Source organism: Struthio camelus, chromosome 12 (genome assembly GCF_040807025.1).
Source record: "Struthio camelus isolate bStrCam1 chromosome 12, bStrCam1.hap1, whole genome shotgun sequence".
Taxonomy (NCBI): Eukaryota; Metazoa; Chordata; class Aves; order Struthioniformes; family Struthionidae; genus Struthio; species Struthio camelus.
Window position 1 is genome coordinate 18,370,744 of NC_090953.1, and position 23,231 is coordinate 18,393,974.

The 23,231-nt window shown below is 39.9% G+C and overlaps 1 protein-coding gene across 8 annotated transcripts in view; it reads right to left on the reverse strand.

Annotated features, from left to right (window-relative positions):
• Nucleotides 1–878: 878 nt before the first annotated feature.
• Nucleotides 879–23,231, reverse strand: part of TARS3 (threonyl-tRNA synthetase 3) — a 47,739-nt gene continuing 25,386 nt past the window's right edge. Inside the window, exons 1-20 of one of the 8 annotated variants that reach the window (XR_011143631.1) lie at nucleotides 16,205–16,462; nucleotides 15,836–15,925; nucleotides 14,773–14,963; nucleotides 14,116–14,239; nucleotides 12,779–12,900; nucleotides 11,858–11,975; nucleotides 11,177–11,241; nucleotides 10,393–10,471; nucleotides 9,608–9,754; nucleotides 7,964–8,062; nucleotides 7,431–7,597; nucleotides 6,714–6,876; nucleotides 5,648–5,785; nucleotides 5,072–5,149; nucleotides 4,876–4,976; nucleotides 3,568–3,672; nucleotides 3,060–3,168; nucleotides 2,701–2,773; nucleotides 1,884–1,998; nucleotides 879–1,759 (exon numbers count right to left, since the gene is read on the reverse strand). Coding sequence is in view for 5 of the 8 variants with exons in the window: in XM_068957820.1 (XP_068813921.1) it covers nucleotides 1,611–1,759; nucleotides 1,884–1,998; nucleotides 2,701–2,773; nucleotides 3,568–3,672; nucleotides 4,876–4,976; nucleotides 5,072–5,149; nucleotides 5,648–5,785; nucleotides 6,714–6,876; nucleotides 7,431–7,597; nucleotides 7,964–8,062; nucleotides 9,608–9,754; nucleotides 10,393–10,471; nucleotides 11,177–11,241; nucleotides 11,858–11,975; nucleotides 12,779–12,900; nucleotides 14,116–14,239; nucleotides 14,773–14,963; nucleotides 15,836–15,928; nucleotides 16,205–16,447 (2,370 nt within the window). In the remaining 3 variants the exon portion in view is untranslated. Of the gene's footprint in view, nucleotides 1,760–1,883; nucleotides 1,999–2,700; nucleotides 2,774–3,059; nucleotides 3,169–3,567; nucleotides 3,673–3,939; nucleotides 4,100–4,875; nucleotides 4,977–5,071; nucleotides 5,150–5,647; nucleotides 5,786–6,713; nucleotides 6,877–7,430; nucleotides 7,598–7,963; nucleotides 8,063–9,607; nucleotides 9,755–10,392; nucleotides 10,472–11,176; nucleotides 11,242–11,857; nucleotides 11,976–12,778; nucleotides 12,901–13,214; nucleotides 13,319–13,434; nucleotides 13,727–14,115; nucleotides 14,240–14,772; nucleotides 14,964–15,835; nucleotides 15,929–16,204; nucleotides 16,468–17,146; nucleotides 17,248–23,231 lie in introns of those variants that run through there. The other 7 variants (XR_011143630.1, XM_068957822.1, XM_068957821.1 and 4 more) reach the window with 7 other exon arrangements.

The window sequence follows — 23,231 nt, forward strand, 5'->3', positions numbered from 1 at the left end:
ACCCCGCCGCGCGGGCGGCTCGCACGCGCCTGGCGAGAAGATTTGAATTTCACACCTCTGCCGTCCCTGCAGGTCACCTGAACACGCAGATGGATGGCTACAGTACTGATACCTGTGAGCTGAAAGGTTAGTCTTAGAGCTGGAAAACCCAGAAATTCACCTTAAAAAAAGGAAGCTTTCACTTCATGAAGGCTGGAGGTGCATAAGAATGAGTGAGTGTATAAATACACATATATAATATTTGTAAATTTGCATACATATATGCTTGTGCATATAAACACACACACACACACATATATATATATAAAGCCCCCCTTCCACACATGTTAATTCCGTAAAAGTGAGCAGAAAACTTTTTCCAGTGCTTGTTCCTTTAATTTTTCCAAAAAATTTTTTTAAAGCTGGGGACGATCATTGGGTAAAAACCGATTCACAAAACCAAACTAATACAACATCAAAAATAGGCCTATAGACCACAAGTATGCACAAGTGTTAGGCAGAAGGAAAACACTAGCTTTGCATTTGTGTAATGTTTATGCACCAAATAGTATTTTCTGCTTCATTTCAGTGGTATTTAAATCACTTCCACTAAGGTTGTATGCTATATTTGAGTAATACAATCAAACAACACTAGCTAAGCCTTGTCACTAAAAACAGCATATAAAAGTGGAAAAAACATATCAGTGACTATTCATCTCCTGCAACATTAACTTTTAAAATCAATGTGTAAGTGTAAACAATTAAAGTCAGATAAACACACCCAATTTAAGTTCTAACATACTGTATTACTAAAAAGAATAAATGAAAATTATGTCATCCACACCTTTTCAGCATGCTCAGCACCCCCCAAAAAGCAGAGCAATAAATTACAAACAGAAGGGTTTTCAAAGGTGAATTTATTGTTTTTTTTGAAAGGAGTTAAACTGACAGCAAGCACAGACAAAAATAAAAGCTTTCCACACATGGATGTGGCAGGTAATTTAACTTCTTTCTTGGCAGTCACATTTCTGGCAAGCAGTTATCCCATTCTAACTCATTCAGTGCCTTGTTTCACTGAGATTTCCAACAAAGACACCAACGTATTTGTAGCCTGTGAACATGGGATTCAGAAAGAATTAGACTATCCCCACCTCGCCCGCCATATTTGACATAATTTGGAGTCGGAAAAAAAAAAAGATCCAAAAATATTCCTTATAGACCTACCAACTGTCAAGTTTTGGATTCCAGGTCACGTCAGTTATGTAACTACTACGTGATTGCGGTAATTCAGCGATGGCGGCAGCAGCAGCCAGTACACTTCCCAGTGTCCTGTTCCTCGACTTAATCGCATCCCCGATTCATTTACACAGTAAAATCAAAGTAATTTAGTAGAGGTGTAAGATTTTTGTAGATAGCCTTTATCAACTAGTGCAGATTCACTGGATTGTCAAAGGAATAGACAGTTGCACCTGTCCTTTCATGCTATTCCTTAAGCACCAAAAAACGTGCTTGGTCTGAATATGCCCTAACTGGAAATTCGTGCAAATGAGTCCTTACTGCAGTAGAGGAGGAAAGAAATACTATTTCACCAGAGCAGTTAATAAATAAACTTATGCTAACTAACAGCAACATCAGAATTCTTCTTCTGCATTTGGAGTACGTGAACTCTTAAGTTTCTTCAGTTTTTCAATGGCAGAAGATATTGAAGTCTCTCCATGAACTTTGTTGTCTCTTGTTCGCACGTTGACAGTGTTATCTGCTTTCTCCTTTTCTCCAACCACTGCAAGACATATCACAAACAATTTTAAGCTGTTCTCCTGCATTACAAAATGAGAGTCTAGGCTAATTCTACAACCAACATCCACACTTTCACAATGTTCAGAAATATAAGATGCTGTAATTACCTAAGATAAAGTTATACTGGGCCAGCTGCGCGTTTCTTATTTTCTTGTTTAATGTGCAACTCTGGTCTAGATCCACATCTGACATAAATCCTGCTTCAAAAAAATCCCTGCAAACCTAAAAAAAAAAAAAATTACTGTATACATTCTACAACATGAAATAGTACCTCCTGCAATCCCTTCCAATAATTAATTTACATATGCACATAATTTTGCTCTTATGAATAATTACATGGAGGACAGTAAAGTTATTTGAGGAAAACTGCACACACACTTAAGGGCTTGGCAGGACTCTAGTTAAGAAGAAAATGCAAAGTAACATCCATATCAAATGCTTACTGATTTCCTCAGACAGCTACACTGCTGAATGTCAGAAAAGTTTCCTCCATCAGAGGAGAGAGAAAGAGGAGAAGGAACAAAGGCATTTATGCTTGCATTAGAGAAAAAGGGGGAGGGCAGGAAAAGCCCCCATACTTGAATGTAGTCAGGAGCATACGTGCTGGGGAGGGGAGGAAACTGGTTCCACTCTTGCCTTAAGCAAATAATTTTATAATGAAATATGAGTTACTATATAAGGTTTGTAATCCAGAATATTTTTTAACGATTACTGAGGTATGTACATGATAGCAGAGCCCAAAAATATTTGCTACATATCCCTTTCTCAAGCTTACACAAATTTTAGAAGGTATGAAAGATTTCACTTATGAAAAAAAAAAAAAGTCTGCAAAGTCATTAAAGCAAGCATTTGTTCTTCTAGGACCATCATTTAAGAAGCTATTAAAACTGCTTGCTGCTATAAAAAGGGAGGCTCTATTCTCACCTGCTGGGCATACTCTTCAGAAGTAGGTCCCACAGGTACAACCATGACCTGTCGTGGAGACAGCCAGAATGGCCTGGCGAGCATATTAACAAAAATATGAAAGTAATGTGAATTTTACACCTGTATATCAGCAGTCATATTTCCCAAGAATAAGTTTTTTCACTTTATAAAAACATTTATGCAAGCTAAAGCTGATGGATAGGCCATTACATTCCAGTTCATATAAAATGGCAAATAAATTGATCCAAGTTAAAGGTCATATGCACAACTCTGAGTTTCTGTTCACTTCCTAGCTGGTTTCACAATTTTTAACAGAATTTTAATTTTATACATATTATTCTCTTTTATTTATTATATACCTTTATAGTGATGGGTGGACAGTTTGAAAGTGAGAATTAACCCTTTGTTAATACTTCCATCAACGGAGAAATATCTTCAGAGCTAATTCAAGATGAAATAAAACATCTTCTAAATTAAAAAAACATTTCATTTATTAAGACTAATTCATGTCTGCATACGTAACTAATGTACATGTTTAAACTCTTCCCAGTGTAAAAGCATGAGTTTAGGATTAAAAAAAGGACCGAGTAAAATGGAGTATTAGCATACTTAAGTTAAAATTCTTATTTGTTACATTGTATGATTTTTCCTTACATTTTCTTGACATTGACTTTCCAATCATGAACTAAAAATATAAGGATATTATACAGCTCAGACCATAAAAATTAGATTTTTTTTCTTGTTGCCTTACCTACTAATTCTGAGAAAATTCTAGGAAAATTATTTTGCATCATGATATACAGGAAGCATCTATATTTTCTATCTACATTGCTAAAAGTTTTCTAAAATTGCATTTGTGCCACTTACCATTTTCCTCCATAATTTTCTGCTAAAATAGCTATCATTCTCTCCACGGACCCCAAGATAGCTCTGTGAATAATCACTGGCCTTTTCTTATCATCACCATCCTTACTGGAACAGATAGGTAAAGATTAAAAAATAAAACACCCTTCTCTTAGCCCCCGCACAAATCATCCTACCAACAATTTTGACTCTACTTTTCATGGAAAAACAAAATGGAATTACTTTTACTTCTGTAAAATCTACCACTTTTACTAAAAAACTTGCTTTCTCTATGTCACATGGGCTTTTAAAGAAATGTTTAACAATCACAATGACTAAAAATAATCATGCCTGTAGTTAGTGGCATAGGCACAAATTCCTAGGTTTTAAAAGATGCTCAACTCTGCAGCTTGAGTCCAAAGCTCTGAATCAGGTCCATTTCTCTGCATTTTAATATTCTGTTCTTCTTCTCTGTTTTCCTCTATGACTTGCATTTATTTTGTTGCATAGGCTCTCACCTGCTCTCATTGTTCATTTCCTTCCTTAAGTTACAATCCTGTGATTAAAAAAAACAAACAAAAAAAAAAAGGGCCAGCTGCTGTTTGCAACAGTTCTATGATCGATGAAAGGGCTGTGAAATCTACTGAAAAATATGCAGCAGGACACAAAATAATGACGATTCTGATTCCATCTTCTCCATCATGTTCTTTAGAATGTACAAAAATAAACACACACACAAAAAAAAAAGCGTATGCAAGGCAACATGGTACTAAGATTAATTTATTCAGTGGATACAACATCCTTTTTCCTAGCTGGAAGCCAAAGTGAGATTTGCTTTATAAAGTGTTAACGTGTCTTTGTACAACAAGGTCAAGTAACTCTATCTGATAAGAACTATGCACATACTAACTCTTCAAGATGTGTTTGAATTTGTACACCACATCTTCACAGGGGAGATGTTGACTAGGTTGAAAGTGAAAACTAGCGCGACTAGCTCGAGACTGCTCTTTAAAGGCTATACATGATCTTGAGAACTGGCAGATAAGACCTGCAGATCATTTTTCCCTGTAATCAGTGGCATTTAAAATTAAACTGAGCTATCATTACATTGAGGAATTTTTTCAAGTTTATGACTCAGTCCAAGTACTAACCTCCACTCAGAGATGTTTCCCCTCTTAAATCATTCACCTTACTTCGATACAGACTAGCAGTTTGTTAGATGAGCAGCAGAGCGTTAATACATCTCAGTTTAATGAGTATTACAAATAATGAAAGTAAAGAATCACTTTTGAGGGCATTTAAAAGAGGAAGATAAGTAGTTTAATCACTCACCCAACATAAGTAAGATTAAATCGAATGGGTAGTTGGAAATCAAGCTGGACGGTAGCACACTGATGGTATCTGCCAATAGCATCTTTGATTTTAATATCAATCTGACAAGCAAAATACCACAGTTACTAGGTGTAGTTTGTCTGCATTTTCTCTGTATTCTTGTCTCAAAGTTGTATCAAAATACCCATTCACTAACCTTGGGACCATAAAATGCTCCATCTCCTGGATTCAACCTCCATGGTTCTCCAAAGTTATCCAAGCTGCTTTGAAGTTGCTAATTATAAACATAAATAAATAAATAAATAACTTTAAAAACTTCACTGGACTCTCAGGGCCTTCCATTACTGTAAAAGTGAAAGGATTTGCCTACACTAGACTATGTAGCCTCTGAACTACAATGGGTACTCCCTTTGTACTTTGTCATGCTCCCATTGGCAGCATGAGTCCTACTGTTCAAACATTTAGTCCCTTATGACACTTAATCCTAAAATCAGAGTAGTTTCTTGTAAAACCTTTGCGATTCATCTGAATCTGAAAAAACAGATTAATAAAAATAAAATCAGTTCAAGATAAGGGGCTAAGTAAGAGTCATAAAGTTGTCATTCTATACAGAAACTCCATGTTTTACACAGCTTTTCAGCAAGCATTTTCATTAGGAACAGTATTTAGCATCTGATTTAAACAATCTCACTAACTTCAGTATTCAACATGAAAAAACTTAGTTGAATATCCACTCCTGCAAATACAAATATTAAGGTTGTTCATGAATTACCTGTTCCGCATGATCCCAGATCTCTAACTCTCCTAGGTAATTTTCAGGTCTTGTAGAAAGATGCAGTTGAAAGGTAAAACCAAAGACAGCATAAACAGACTTCAAGAAATCAAGACAGCCCTTAATTTCTTCTTCAATCTTAAATGTAAACAGAATACATTAGTTTAAAAATAAAAGATACATTTTGATTCAAATAAAAAAAAAAGGAATTGAATTTGCTGCATTCTTCATAATCAAGTCTTAACTGTTTCTGTGCACACAGACACATATAGATACATTCTCTTAAGAGTCCATGAAATTAAAAATAATTACGTATGAAAATAACATTCTACAAACCCAAATCTAGGTCATGGGTGAGGAGTGAACTGAGGTGCTGTGGCTTCAAAGCCTGGAAAGAAGAGTAATATTCCTACTAAGCCTGGGCTTCTGGAGCCAGATGGCATGAGTCAGACTTTACAGAGTAAATCAATTTATTCTCATAGTTCCACTGAAACCTATGGCATTATTGCCTGAATTAAGCATTGATTCAGCATTAGTATGGAAAGCAAAGCGTGATCGACAGTTGGGTTTTTTTTTCTTTTTGAATGGGGGGGGGAAGAAAGGGGGATTTTACCTTTTGGGATTTAGTTGAACCCACATATCTTCCCACAGGGAAAAAACCTATAGAGGAAGTCTTATTCAGTAATTCACAGTTAGTAACATCTCTCAGATGTTATCTCTTTCTTCTTTTGCTATAAGTATTTCTTAACCTCAAAGAGAAAAATAATCAATGCAAATTACAGCACTGGCATTTGATAAATTTCTAACTGGGAAGCTAAGATCAAGAGACTACTGACTCGAGCAATACTACAGAAGGCTAAGACATATGGAATATCAGATGAGTAAGAAGGAAGCAACCTAACAAAAAACAAAAAACCCACAAACGCAGCATTATGGTACAAAACAACATACTAGAAGCCTAAAAAACTAAAAAAAGTGGGGAAAAAAAAGTGGAACTGAAAAAAAAAGGAAATATTTTAGGTTTGTTTGCTTGGGGGGGGGGTTGTTGTTTCATTGCTGTTTTCACCTGTTCCATTGTGCAAAAGATGTGAGCATCATCTTGTTGGAAGCGCCTAACACGAGTCAAGCCACTTAAAGTCCCAGAGAGTTCATTTCGGTGAAGAACCCCAAAATCTGCGAGTCTAAGAGGCATTTCTCTCCAGGATCGTGGACGATGAGCAAACATCAAGCTAGAAGGAACGTGAAGGGATTTTGTTTTTATCCTTCATATACAAGGCTTAAGACAACAGAGAAACTAAAACAAGATCAATATAGGCAGTGATCACATAGTATTTCTAAACCTTTATTCATTCAAGTTGTCTGCATTGAAAAAGGCAGGCAAATGGAGAAACCGAGGCACTCGGCTCACCAAAGACCACCTAGAGAAGCCACTGTGAGAGTAACAACCAGAACCTGTTCATTTGTACCTCCTTTTGATACACCACATCTTACTCTGTCCACCTTACGTCATATATTTACTAGCTGTGCCAACTAGTAGTAGCACACAGAAACCTAGCTCATTTAGTAGGAGGATCTTCCAGTAAGTCTACACAAGAACGGCCTCTGGTCTGCTTTGGGACACTAGGAGGGTAGCTCTCTGGACAAAGTTGTTGCTTACAAAAAGTAGTGTACTGTAGAGCTAGCACACACAAGATAACATGCACTGATATTCCATTAATTTCCCTCAGCCCCACACAACACAGATATAGTAAAATAAGAACATTTTTCAGTTGAGAGTACAAACCAATGCCCTGGACAGTTCATCGGCTTAAGGGCAAAAGTTTCCTTCTCAATCTCAAAAGAGAACATATTTTCACTGTAGTGCTGCCAGTGCCCTGAAGCTTCCCAGAGTTTACTGTTGAAGATGTTTGGGGACACAACTTCAGTAAAGTTACGCCTGTGATATTCCCCCTATAAAACAAATTCAACATTTTAAAAGGTGGTACAAGCAGAAAATAACTTTCGACAAGCAAAAGCCTGCTTCTGTAAGCTTCTGTAACTGTATTCTCATGATGGCCATTTACTGGGAGACTAAAGGACCACTGCGCATATAGGTTTTCCAGAACTGGAAAAAGCACGTTTCAATTAAGAATGCTTTCCCCTGCCCTAGTTTGAAAAAAGTTAGATCTGCATAATCTTAGTGAAACTCTGATATGTGTTTACATACAGAGATGTTTCTCTTTCTGAGGGCAGCTCAGTGCTGTGAATGACATATCACTTAAGTCAAGATTACAAGCAACATCAAGCATGTTAGGAATTACATCAGTCTCTACTCACTCGTATGAAATCCATGAGTGTATTATAAAGAAAGGCACCTCTGGGGAGGAAAAAGCAGCTTCCAGGACTCAAATCATGAAAGAAGAAAAGTTCTTGCTCCTACATCAATTAAAAAACAGAATTAGTGTTAAGACCACTTCAAGTGTACCCTCAGTAACTGAACTGCAGAAAATGGCTACTTTTAATTCACGTGTTGACACCCTTTGTTCACTAGAATGAGAGATATAGCAACAAGATGACTTCTAGAAGTCTACCAGTTCTCAGCAACAGAAGTTAATTCATGTCTAGTTCTTACTCTTAGAAGCTTTATAGTAACATCTTGACCCTGTGACTGTTTAAATACATGTTTCCTCAAAAACCTGAAGCCTGAACCTGAAGCCTTACCATTAGTAGCCAAAACAATTAAAACACACACCCATCAGATTTGAGGGCTGGCGGCTGAAGATTATGATAGTCATTCTTTATCTGAGCCTGCCTCAAAAACATAGCTTCAGAAGTGTGGCTCTGATATGCTGTCTTTGGAGAATCTTAGCCTCTTATATATCATAGATACTAGATACATAGATACTAGATAATTTGATACTAGATAATTGATTGATTCTAGATAATATGTTTTGATACAAGATACATACATACTAGATAATTTGTTTTTTGAAAAGACAAAGAAGTAATCATCAAGCAAAGAGTGAACAAATGTGCAAGTGTTAATGGATTGATAGGAACAAGCATGAACACTTCAGCAAAGACCATTTTGCTGCTCCCTGCCTTTGTCCTTGTTCTCTGTACATTCTTCATTGGCGCTCCTTCTACTGAGTTACCCAAGTTGTTCATTTGTGCTTAGTCCATTGCGTTCCCTTTCTCATATCCATCCATAACTACTGAGAGGTTCGTGCACGCATCCTCTTGGCCACTGATGCTGACCTTCACTTGCACTTAGTTTTTCAAATAAATGGCTTCCTGCTTTCATTTATACCACCTGTTGTGCCTTTGAGCATCCCTAAAGCTACTTACTATCTTCCTTCAAATCCCCTCCTTAAAACACCACTTGCTCTACAAATTTACAGTAAAGGTGACAACAGTTAGGCAACTGATTTGTTGAATCAACTGCCTACCAACAAGATCAATATTTGGTCAATATCTTTGTGTCAATCTAACATCTTCCGACTTACACTTAATTTAATACCAATATTGTTTATTCAGTCTGGCAGCGGGACACATGAACAATTCTTACAACACCAGATGAAGTACTATGATGAGTATACACTTAAGTTAGCTATTAACTTATTTACATCTGTAACGAAGATTGACCAAAACAAATTTCAGAAAATTGCATAAATAATATATCTCCTCTATGAACAATTTAGTCTTGTAGGTAGGCGATCCGAAGAGACCACCACACATTCAAGCGTTCAAAATACAGTTCCCTGAACCCAGGGGAACACTCCATTATGCTACCAGTAGTGTCACACTAGTATGCAACTGACAGGTTGAGTTTGTAGAATTAACATTTTAAAGTACAACTGACACTTCCAGAAATTCATAGAACTGACTCCCATTCAAATTGTGCAAATATAGAAAAACAAAGGAAGAGAATGAATTACTTTACAGGAGCATAGAAGAGAAGTAGGCCATAAAATAATGTACCTTTCCAATTTTCCTATGGTCCCGGTTTCTGGCTTCTTCCTGGAATTTTTCCCATTCCTTCATCATTTTGTTATCAGGGAAGGATATTCCATATATTCTCTGCAGAGTCTCCATGTCAGCTTTTCCTTCCCAATACGTAGAGGAATTCTGATGTGAAAAACCCATATTTTAAGACAGCATTATATAATCTCAGGGAGAGGAGGAATAAGCAGTAATCCATTCAAATGTTAGGATTTTTCCTTGGGAAAAGATTTATATCTCGTCATCCAGCATTTGCTTATAACACACAGATAACCTGCACCAACTTTTAGTCAGGATACTAACAGAGAAGGCATAAACACAAGTGACTGGGTACCTTATTTCAAACTCGCATCATGCCATGTTTCATTATCCCACATTCTGTCTTCCAAAAGAGAGGCACTTGCGTAAGTTCAAAACATAATGCAATAGGGAAACAGTGAAGACTGAAAATGTAAAAAGAACTCTTTCACAGTTAAATCCTGCCTGTTTTGACAATCAAACATTTAAATTCTGTATCTCAGAGTTCCAGAGATTTCAGGGAGAAAGCCAACAAAAGCAAGCGTGCTGAATGCTCCAATGAGGTCAGACTAGTAAAGTTAACAAAATTAGCATCTGCAAGTAACTAACGCTACGTAGTTATCACAGGCATCTGCAAACACTAGCTCTGGCTTTCCTGTGAGCAACGTCATTTTTAAAGAGCAGCACTTACATATCCGCCAGTGCTCACTTTACAGTTTAAAAGCAAAATTTACTTCTGCACTTACCTTAAATATTTTAAGGGTCTTAATTTTTCCAGTGTTTCTCACATGCGGGCCCCTGCAGAGATCAATCAGTGGACCACATCTATACATCAAAACAAAAGGTTATTTAGAAACACTCAAACGTTTTTAAGTAGTCACTAACAGCATACAGGGTTTTGCTTGGTATGTTTAAATTAATAGGTATATATGTTCAAATTAAGTAAGTATACATACAACACTCAGCAAATTCAGTGCATTTTAAATCTAATTGTGCCTTCTGCTAGAAGTGAACATTCACCCTGTAAACACTCAGCACGCTTGATCCTCTACAAGAGCATCGTAACACACTCAGCAATTCACATAGGTCCATATACAAACTCTGTCAAAGTTGGTCAGGAAATTTCGAACTAAGCACATCCAACAGAAAAAAATATTTTTCTCATTCTCCAACTACTTTTACTCCTACCAACTGCATCAACAGGATCCTTGCCCCACACTGAGCTCACTTTACCCATTACCCAGACAAACGATTCCATTGGTGGTAACTTGTTTTAGTATTTTTCTTGAAAGCAGAGGGAATTAGTGAAAAGTGGATTTGCCGTTTGTCCACCAATGGAGACAGGATTTGTCCTAGCGGAGGAAAAAAAAAAATCCCATTCTACAAAATAATAAAAATTAAAAACCTAGGCCCCAATCACACAAGTACTCTAAAACTGGAATAAAGAAAATAATTCCTTCTCCTCCCAATTTAAATGAACATATCCAGCTGTAGAAATATTTTGTAATACCTTTTTATTTATTTTTTTACCTGTATATTGTAGTAGTTGGTGTGTCAACCTTCTCATTCAGGATGCGACACTTAAACTTGTTATACTACATGGGTAAATGTGAAAAGTTAGGGACATCATTAAAACAACTAATAAAATAATATTCTAAAATTATATACTAAAAAGGCAAATGCATCAGAGTCACATGACCATATGTACATATGTGCACAAGTTCAACACTCCTTCCAGAAGAGTTATAAAACATGAGTGGAAAGAGAGAGAGAAAAATATCTTAATTTCCCTCAGAGCGTGTTAAGCATGGTCATTACCACTTGAATACCTCCAAGCACTTTTGAAAGCCAATTAATACACAGTATAGCAAGACTGGTAATACTCACTGTATAAATGGAGTGCTAGAGAATACAGCCTCTTTGGCTTGTTTCTGCAAATGAGCCAAAATGAATGTATGCTTTCTGTGTACCAATCTCTTTGCACCCTCACTGAGCTTGAGGTGTTTTCGAGGAATAAGAAGTTGTTTTGTTATTGCTTTAAAACATCCTGAATACTTGAAAGTGATACAGTGAAGGCCAAAAAGATGATATAGTTTGTCTTTGTTGTACTAGATAGGTCCCATTCTGATGAGTCAGTCACATGCACTGTTTAAAAGAAATTAAGGTTTAAAACGTCATGATACCAGAATCATAGCTACTCCAAAGATTTACCTTAAACATGTCCAACAGGATCTCCTTTTTGACTTCTAGCCTTTCAAAAGGCTGCTTCTCTTTTATGATATTTTTACAGCGGTTCTCTAGTACTGGGAATTCAGAACTAGAAACGCCTCTAAATAAATAAAGACCAAAGAAATAGAAGTTAATTATTTTGATAATCCCATTTCCAAGTGGTAACTTTCTAGGGGTCTAATTTGAAAAACAAAGGATGTGTTGTGATTTGTAACATTTTCTTAGTTTCTTAAAATCGACTGTACTTCCAGACACTAAACTCAGAAATACACACTGTATCACCCTGAACAAGCCCACTGAAATCATTAACAGAACAGTCTTTGACATGTCTAAGAGGCTGGAAGATCAGTAGCTCAAAGCACAAACACTTTAAGAAAAAAGGAAAAAAAGGCTCAAGTCAGCAGCAAGGGATCGTTTAATCAGCTGATGCAGATTCTGTGTTTTCCCTGACTACACAGAGATAAATGAGGAAAAACAGAATTGTAAAAGCTGTGCACAAGGATTAGGCAAGTAGTAAACATCTCTAGGAGCTGCATGCATACGTGCGCCTCTGCAAACGACTCAGTCACTTTGAAAACAAACTTCCATGCCTCTTCCAGGAAATCCTGTCTCCTCTATCTCTCAGGTACTTCAGCTAATTCTACCCAACACAGTTTTTCACAGAACATTCAACAGCTGCAAGTCTTAAGGAGCAGGAGCCTCAACGCTGCTCTTCAATTAAAATAATACAGGTATATATTTTTTATATATTTATGAAGAAGAGAGACTCACTGGTTATTCCTAAACCATATCTGATATGCAGCATTTTACTTTTAACGTGCAGAGACATGATCAAGCAAAAATAATTCAAGTCTTGATCTTAAATATTGAGTATTAAAGTCCTTCGATACTGTGAAATTTTACCTATCTTCAATGTACATGTCATAATAAAATCCATTCTCAATAGGTGGTCCATAGCACAAGCAGCCTCCAAAATAACTTTCCATAGCCTCTCCAAGAATATGAGCGCTTGAATGCCAATAAACCTGCAAATAAATAAAGTCAGCTGATCAAATCATGGGTTCTTTGGTGCTGCATAATAAAAACAAAATAGAGCTGTATCAGCAGATGGGAAAAACACTGCAACCATCATTTAAACTCTGTCTGAAGGATACCAATCCTCCGTTGTCATTATGAGCTATGCTAAATGCTAAATGTTCATCTTGTATTTTTTTAATCTGATATTTGCTAGTTCAACAATACATTGGCAATGGTAGCATTAAAGCCCCATTTTATTCTGGTCTGAAAGATGATTATACCTCCGCACAATTTACTCGCTTTTTATAAATAAGTTAGTTACCTTTCGGTTGAAAGTCCATGCAGTAACATCAATATCTACTAGCCAATTAAGTTGCCATTTTTCACATACGGTACATTTATTAACAGGACTGTAAACCACATTGCCTGAAATGTCAGAAGAGGGAATCCACTGACCCAGCAGATCAACAGCAGTCTTACATTCTAAGCCCATATTAATTTAGGTCATTTAACAGCCACTGCTACAAGATAGCCACCGTTACCTTTAAGGGGATCTTGAAATGCCTTGAACAAACTTAATTGTGTGAAGAAGTCTTTGACAAAATGAAGTCTAACTGTAGTGCATAAAGATAAACATAGGCTTGAGTCTGAATCCCATAAAAAACTTAAAAAACTTAGGCACGTCACTTTACGTATTTTCATCATTTAATTAACTAACATACGCCTACTAAAGGTTTTAGTAAATACCGCAGGTACAGGGAAATATACATTTTATTTATGGCTCAAACCTGATACTGGACAACTTCTAGACTAGCCTAAGACAACCACACTTGCTTTCAGCGTCGGCTCTTCAAACACATGGACCGAATCAATGGGACGCACGCATCTTTAAAACATCAAACTATTTCAAATTAGCATATAAATCAATACATGAAGTATAAGATCTAAATCTCAATTGAGAAATAACCTGTTTATGTAAAAGAGGAGGAAGGAAAAGAACCGTAAGACCTTATTCACCAATAAATTAGAGGTACTTAATATTCTTCTATATATCAGGACAAATGTTATTTGAATAGTTTCAAAACTATTGTAGTTGTTTCAAAACTATTGTAGTTGAATAGTTCAAAATTGTTTTAATTCAAGATCTAAAAAGCATAACACTGCAATCAATTCAACGTCATTAGTTCTTTTAATCACACAGAAACCAGACAGTGTCTACTTACAGCTTGCGCTTCTTCGTTATCGAACATAAGCACCTCCAGAGTACAATCTCCCTCCAGTGGGCGATCCAGATCCCACAATTCACCGTTCACTTTGGCTACGACTGCATTTGAAGCCAACCCTTGACTGAAGAACACAAATGAACGCATGGGACCAAAACATTTGGGTTCAGGTTTGCAAAGATATTTAGATATCTAAACACCTTGGGATACCCCTCCACATCTTGTAGCACCTGAAGACCTTTACATGTTTCTGCTTTTAAGGCACAGACAGTAAACCGTTTAAGGACTTAACTTCATTCTACAGTTTTCACTGTTGGGGATCAGGAAGGAATACCGTTTCTAACAACAGATTCTACAGTTATCTGACAACTCATAAGACTTCAGATATCCAGATTAATTCCTTGCAGACTCATTGTTTTTTTTTTTTTTTTGAATTGGAAGCAACCACTATGATCCCGGAACATGACATCAAGCATCACCCAGAACGATAACTTTACCCTGCTCTTTCTGCATTCAACCCAAGTTTTACTTGGAAAGCAATCCAACATAAGAGAACTGTGTATCTACTGGCTCTGACTCTGCATGCAACTGGGTAAGAGAAATGATAGTAACAGATTTACCACCCCAGAAGTACAACTCCTTCAATCCGCAGGTTACCTAATTCCCACAGCTAATTGATATGGTGTGGTTTTCCAAGATTCCCCTTCAGCCATCTTTCCATCCGTCAGAATAACTTTGATTGGTTTGCTCTGGTTGGCTGCTCTGTAAGCTAGTAAAGCGTCATGTTCTTTTTTCAGGGCTTCATAAAGCTTCAGTCTGTCTTCTATGAAGCTTGGCTCACACTGCAGCTGTAACAATAAACAAATTAATGAAATTATACACAATAATCAAAAAACTATTTGTATGAGAAACCAAATATGGAAGTTTACAGTGTTCATGCATCCCTAGAGGTGCCAGCTGAGATCAGGCTTCGCTGTGCTATAATTTATACTAACATGCAGTAAAGTTTCATAAATAATTATACACAGCATAGTCCTGTTCAATTTGCTGACTACCTCAGAGCCACTTTTCAGTTTTCCAGTGCACCTTCATTCATCTGTGCCTAAATGGCTTGGCGTGTTTGACTGCAAAAAGTACCACATGTTCTTGCCTCAGAACTTGCGTTTGACTGACTTCACGGAGAAGTTTGGACCATGCCGACAAAACCTCGCTTCTGCCAGGCAATTCAAAGTATCGGATGCAAACAACTCAAGAAAGTTGAGAGGAAATCTTTTAGCTTAGCATAAAGAGAATTATGAAAACCTGTTACACTGTGGCTACTGCTGTCAACACCTTCTGTCCGGCATCTCCCACATCTTCCACTGTGTGACTGACCGTTCACGAAACAGGACCCAAGTATCCCACCCCTCCCCTTTCTTTCCAACAGCCCAATTCCTTCGGGGATGGCATCCCAAAGGATGGCACCCCATCTCCAGAGAGCCAGGAATGCCTAAGCAGGCCTGCTAATCATGTGCAAGATAATTAGATAATACAAGTTTTCCATACGCACACTAGCGCAAGCCTTCCTCCCAAAGCTGGAAGTTTCAAAGTACAGCGAAGCACCTCAGATGCCTTACGGATGGCGCACAGCACCCAACGAAACGAGAGGCAGCTCCTTCTCTGCCCCCAGCCCAACAACAGTTCCTCCCCCGTCATTATGTGGTGAAAAACAACCACTCACACGGCTCCTGTGCCCACTCGCAACTTCATGTCCTTGGTTCTTTCCGACTTCGCTTTCATTCACTGCAACAGCTGGACTCGCACTGGAAGCCTTCTGGAAAGGGTGACGCGCTCAGGCGCACGGCGGCGCCCTCCCGACGGCTCCCGCAATCCCTGACGCCCAGCCGGAGGGGCGAAGCCCTCGCCACCGCCGGGCGAGACGCCCCGCGCCCGCCCCGCTGCGCCGCAGCCGGCTGCGCTGCCCCGCGCCCGCGCCCGCGCCCGCGCCCCGCCCTCACCCGCCGCCCCGCGGCCAGGCCCCCGCAGGCGGGAAGGGCTCCCAGCGGCTCAGACCCGGCGGCGGCCGCCGGCCCGGCCCGGCCCCGGCTACCTGGCCGCCTGCGCCGGGCTGCGCCGCCCGGGCCAGCTCGGCCGCCAGGCTGCGGCGCAGGTGCAGCAGGCGGTAGCGCAGCTTCTCGTTCTCGGCCCGCAGCCGCTGCAGCTCGGCGCTGCCGCTGCCGGCCCCGCGCGGCGCCTCCGGCTCCCGCAGGCGGCCGATCTCCGCCGCCAGCCAGCGCAGCTCCTGCTCCTGCCGCGACAGCCGCAGCGACACCGCCTCCGCCGCGGCGGCCATCTTGTCCCCCCCCGCCTGCCCGGCCCGCCCGTCGCCGCTGCGGCGGGACGCGCCGCCCCCGGGCAGGAGGCGAAGGCCGACGGCTGCCGCCCGGCGGCGCTCGCGTCATTAGCACGCCTTCCCCTCGGGGAAGCGCTCGCTTCTAGCCCTCGCCGGCGTGGTGTCAGTGATCCGCGGCAGGCGTCGGACAGTCGCCGGGGCGGGAAGGGTGCGAAGCCGGCGAGCGCCGCTCCCCGCCACGGCCCCTCACGCCTCTCTGCCCGCAGCCAAGAGGGGTTCGCGTTTGCGACAGCGAGGGGAAAAAGCACGTTAACTTTGCAGTTTTCCGCGTTCACCCTGGGCAGCCAGCTTAGCACATGTAGAGCTCCTTTTCCTGGTAAAAACCCAGAACCCTCCCCCCCCAATGAATAATATTAAGTCTCTACGTTCAAAAGACCTACATGTAATACCACAGGTGCCTCAGTCCTTGTTCGGAGACCGAAGGGATGACTGCCGGGCGCCCTAGAAAGGCGGGTGCTGACGGAGCCGGAAAGCTAGGTGGCTGCGGGTCAGGCGCGGACGGCTGAGCCCTCCGCCCGCTCCCCAGCCCGGCCGCCGCGGTCCGGCCGCGGGCCCAGCTCCGCCGTCTGCCCGCCCCCACGCCTGAGGACAGCTGATTTCTCGCCCCGTCCCTGATGGCCATCCATCGAGCACACCCACCAGCTCACGAGTCGCTTGCAGCCGTGCCTTCTCCTGAAAGCAGCCTGGAACCGGGCAGCCGCGTTTCGGTGGAGCCGAGGCCTGCGGACACGGCACGGACGCTGGAAAGATGAATACAAAATGGCAAAAGTGATCTGGGCGGAGGAACTGAAACCCAGAATACCACCGCATGAGCAATAGCTCACCTAGCACGTGTCCCGCCATCCCGGTGCCCTTCAGCCCTCCAGGCCAAGCCACCCTTGCCGGCCACTGCGGGGCCCCAGGGGCTCCCTCCCCGTCAGCTGGTTCCTCAGGCCTCCACCCCAGAAGCTCCACATAACCAGCTCCCCATGGTTTCCCGCAGGGTGGTAAGATTACATGAATACTGTTTCACGGAGGGCAGCTCTCTGGCAGGGCAGGCCCAGGGCAGCAGCCGGGGACAACCAAGAGGCGAGACCACCAGGCAAGTCTGTGGGCCCATTAGTGCAGTCAGGGCCCTGACCCCTCTGCTGCACTCCCCTTCACTATTCTCACTGTGAAACCGCGTCGATGTCAAAAACTGTGGGTCAAGCTGCGTCCTTGCTGGGCTAGAAAATCAAACGAGCACCACGGCCAGAGCTTCTTTCTGTGGATGCTTCCTATTTGACAGCTGTATTTATGAACTGCTTATTATTCTTTCCAAATAAGCCAAAATCAGTTGTATTATTGGCGTATAGCATCTGAGTAAGTTAGACTGACTGAGCTAAATGGCATCATCGCATAGATTGCAGAACACGGTACCAAGCTGAATGAGCTGGAGAGGCCTGAGTTGCTAGGCAGCGCGCTTGAACTTACATGCATGTCTGCTAGGACTCAGGGTCTGGGAAGCCCACGACTGTAAATCTTGTACTGCACATTCCATCCGTCAGCACTGCACCATTGCAACTAAAACCCTCAGTTCCTTGACCCAAGACAATAACAGTTCTCCATCACAAATCCCTTATTTCTACTGTATATTTCCATGTATCCTTCTCTCTCAAATACTCCTCTGTCATCTTCAATTGCTGTAATTTCCTCCCTTGTTTGTACTTCACACCCACTTCTTTGCTTTTGATTTCTCAACACACACTTCCAAATTTTTCTCTCTACCCTATACTCAGAGTTTGCAAGGTGTGCATTTTAATCCTAGTAATTACCAAATCAGAACATTTTAACATTTTATCCTCCGGTTTATACAATTGGAAATAAGTACATGGCATGTGAAGAGGTGGGGAATCAACCTTATATTCGTCCACAGTTTGATACATTTCCTATGATATAATCCGTTATTCCCAGTGGCCTTAAGAGTTCATAGAAATGTATTTGAGATTAAAAGGATATTATTTTTCACCAATAAAAGTCATGTGGACACTGCTGGCTCAAAAGATAGTACTCCTTTAGAAAAAAAAATTGTAAGCTAGTCAAACCTCAAAGACCCTCTTACACTGTGCAATCACAAATTGCAAGCTGCCATTTGTCTTCCATTACGCTGGATGACTGCTGTGTGTAGCACAACTCACTGTCTACACTAAAACGCTCGTATTATGCCAACTTTTCTTTGAATTTTCATGGCCGAATACTGTTTCTTCTTCCCATGAATGCCCAGAATTTTCTAAGAGCTTTACACTTAGTTCTTTTACATGTTTTTTCCCCCTAATCAGGCATTTTAGTGTTACTGGTGTTCATGCCCGTTTATTTAACAGATGCTGGCAATCTCCCTCTGGAAAGTGATACCTACGTAGTTTTGCTTTGTGCTAATTCTTACTTCGTTTCTGAAGAGATGCCACTCACTGACACCTATGTGTAGCGTTTATTTTAGCAGGATCACTCTTCTTTGAGGAGGCACTGTCATGGGCAGAACTGCCATGAGGTTTCAAAACAGGACATTCTCTGTCCCTTCGCTTAAAAATTCATTTCACGGTTAATTTGACCTCTTTTTTTAACTTCTAAATTCACTACTGTGCAATTCGTTACCCGATTTAGGGTAGTGATGACAGTCAGTGTTCTCAGCCTGTAACAGTAAATAAATGCAGACTAAATTTTGAGGTTAAACTCTAAGAAATATATCCTCTGTATCTGATATCTGGGCTATTACCCTATGAACTGAAAGGGTGTAACTTTGGGCTTGATCTAGCATTTATTGAAGTAATTCATTGAAGTAATGGAAAAACTTAGCATTGTAAGTTACAGTGGCTGAGAAGGCTGATTCGTACCAGAAATCATTTAGGGTGATATCAAATTCACAAAAACTGGATAAAAGTAATATAATGATTCTAGTAGATAAATGATTCAATGAGATATGAAATGACTGCATTAGGTAAAAAAAAACTTGATGCTGTCTAACATAAGCGGGGCTACAGGCTTTATCAGGAGCTTGTAGGTGCTGAGGTATTGCACCGTTAATAATAGTAGAAATAGTAACAACTTGGGGAAAAAAAGCACAATGTTTGACTGAGAATAGGGAAAGAACGGGAAGCAGTGTTTGTACTACTTCTATGGAGGTACACAAATCAAAGGGAATCTTAAAAATTAGGCTTATGAGGGAACCCCTTACTTTTAAAGGCTGCCTAGAGGATGCGTCAAGCCTTGCAGATAGGTTGGCTACATTCTCTGCCTGGCATGTATTACCCTGCAACATGCTGAAAGCAGACCATCAGTATGGCTTAAAATAACACATAATTTCACTCCTCCTTGCTCCAGATAACCTGTGAGCTACACACAACCACGAGGTGACAGGCATTGCTTCTGTGAAGCCTGGAGAGCTGGCGATACACATAATGCAATTCCTAAAGGGAATTCCTAAAGGGAATTGTATTATATTGTATTTAGGGTATTCCTAAAATGGTCAGCGGTCAGCTGTAATGCTGACTGATAAATACTTGCGACTGCAGAAACAGAAGCAGCCTGCAAGGAAGATACCGAGGCTGCTTCTTAAGGTGGTGAGGACTAAACATACCGCAAAGCTTAGCTTCCTAAAAGGCTGGCAAAATATTGTTGCTTGCCGCACAAGAGGCAAAGTACCCTTCAGAAAGCTCACAGATAAGGCTGCCCAGGTGAGGACATGGATGCATTATCAGTTGGAAGAAACAGGAGGAGACAGAAGTACTCACAGCTCTTCTGGAGAGGGAATTTATGCTGGCAGAAAGTATGAAAACAAGACCGAAAAGTCCATGTATTAAGCAGCATTTGCCTAAGAAGGTTATTTAAGTGTGCGATCCTCAGTGAATGATTATCAGTGACAGAACACCTCCAGTGGGACGGCAGTAATCGCCACCGTTAAACTTGGCTCTTGAAATGGAGGCTACTATGGTGTTTTCCTCTGCTTGAACGCCATTTAAAGATGTAAACATGCAGAAATGGTGTTTAGTCTTAACAGAGACATATATTCATCTTCACAGAAAAAATCTTATTCCATAAGCTTCCTTTTATTCTCTTGCCTTTTGTATATATGCTTACAGTATGTTTACCAAAACATGTATTCTCTGCTGTGCTGAAGCTAAATATTGCATTGCTAAGTATATAATTTTAATGTGTTGTAAAGTCAATATTGTATGAAATAATAAGAGAGAATCGTTTATACTGTGTTTTATGTGATTGTCTCTGAGGAATACAAAACTAAAATGTACAGAAGACATGTTATTTTATGTCCTATAGCAGTTTGTACACATTATTTCAGTTTGATGAGCTATCTTCTTGAATAAATTATTTTTTGCAAAGGGATATCTTTGAATATCAGTTACAGAATTAAAAAGTAACAGTAACTAAGCAATTCTCAGTCTCATCATTATCGTTCAGAAGCTGTTAACAATTGTAAAGGGCTAATTAGTGTAATGCAATCCTCTTAGGAGGCTGCAGGCACTGAGCTAGATTTCTTTATAATTTGTATGTAGGCCTTCTTTATTCCATTAGAATTACAATAATTACAGGCAGCAGTATGTATTTGCAGTCTCTCTATCCACATTATGTTTACTCTGCATACTGAAGACTGCACAATAAATGCAGAAGTAGATTTTTTTATTTTGTGTTTAAATACCAACATGTTTGGAAGAACAGCCAAATCTTGGTTTTATAACTGTGCAAAATCTACCAAAAAAGCAAATGAAAACAGGAATAAGTGGCTTTCTGAAATCCCAAGCAATCAGAGAGAGAAAATACTGGAAGAGCTGGATGTGAACAAAGTGCTGTCATATTTAGTTTACAAGAGAGTCTTTTCCTTGGAGGAATACAAAGACATTTGGTCCCAGGAGAGCTACAAGAAGAGAACTGAGTATTTTTTAGATAAGCTCTCTTTAAAAGGCCCACGCGCTTTCTCTGTTTTTTGTTCCATTTTGGAGGAGGTCTGTCCTAACTTGCTGACATGCTTTCTCCTTGGCTATGAAGGTAAGGTCACTGTCCGCTCTGAAATTCTTAAGTGTATATTGGTAATGTCTTAGAATCCTTCGACACCAATAGAGTTATTTGCTATAATTAGTGTTTACTTTCTCTCTTGCACTAACCAAGAGAGAGTATTAGTTTGTTTTATGTTGCTTTTTTGTTGTAAGAGAGAAATTCACAGGAAGGGATATTTATGAACAAATATTTTTATGTGATACCTTGAACATTTAAACTGTTAGCAAAATACTGTATATTAAACATTGCTGCTACCGATAAGTAATAGGCAGGATAAGGAAAAGGATTCCTAAGTACTACTGATAGCGCTTAGCTCAGAAATATAATTGATGTTTTAGTTTCATTGCCATTTCTACAATATTTAACTGAGATATTTAGACTGAGAAGTTTTGTAGGCATAGTGCCTGCATGATCGATCGATCTTTTTGAAACTTTTATTGTGAACCATTATTTGCTATGCCCTTCTGTAAACAACTGCATGAAAAAGATTGCATTCTAAATATCAACAACACAAAGCTATTCAGAATGTTATTCGCACATCAGACCCTATTCATACCTATTTGAGAAACGTTTTACTAGATGTTAGCAAAGATATTATGAAAAAATATGTACAATGTTTATAGTCACATCCTAGTGACCTATATTTAATTTTCATGTATGTCTTTACATTCCGAGTTGGAGCCTTTCAAGTCAGTTGGAGTTTTCTGAGTAATGATTGCAGGGTTGTGCTCAAAGGTTATGTACAGAATGCCCTGTTAAAATTTAATTAAAACATTAATGTCTTCTATCAATTCATTCAATAAAAGGTTTAAGACACCTTGGAATTACAACTATTCATAAACAGACAGCGGTAAAGCTGAGTACCATAATTTTAACAAATCAAAATAAATAGAAAGATTAAAGTCTAAAGCCATTTTCATCTTTAAAATAGCTGTAGTCTGAGTCCTCTCTTGAAAACCTGATTACTTTTAAATATGACAGTTAGAGATCCAATTATACTAGAAGGCAGCAGATATTCTACCACAATTTACTTCCAGACAGATGTCCATTTAGTGTACTTTTCAAGATCAATTTACAGTACACTTTTATGGCAATTAAAATGAAAGCATCAAAGCAGGTTCCCAAATGAAGTTTTGGTTTCTCTGAATTAACTGTAAAGATGGTGCAGGGAAATTTTCCTTCTATACCACTGAAACCTCTCATGCGGGGGCTAGTCACAGAACAGGCTTAAATCCTCTGGTGGGTATAAGGCTGGGGGCTAGTAATGCCCGAGAAGGTGATGGCCTCTGCAGTTGGATGCAAGTCAAGGACTCTCGTCTCCCTGACAACATCATAGCAGATACCGAGAATAGAGGAGAAAGCCAATGCTGCACATTTCCAAAAGAGTAAAGGATACTGCTGGAACAGCTTCCCCAATCCATTCTGTCTGTCTGTGCCTTGTGTAGGCAGAAAAATGCCTCGGGCTGCCTCGGCTCAGCCACTATTACTCTATTTCCTCCTTCCCCTCCCCCAGCAGCATGCATCTAATGTGCCAGGCTAGAGTTTCAGAATCTATTATTGCTAATAATAATCTAGTACGTGGCAGGGAAAGGAAAACACATGCTATATAGTCACATTAATTCGTCCACATATTTTGTTAAAATTCACAGACACATACATTGCAGATTCAATTAAACGGATTACGCATTATGGATTTTCA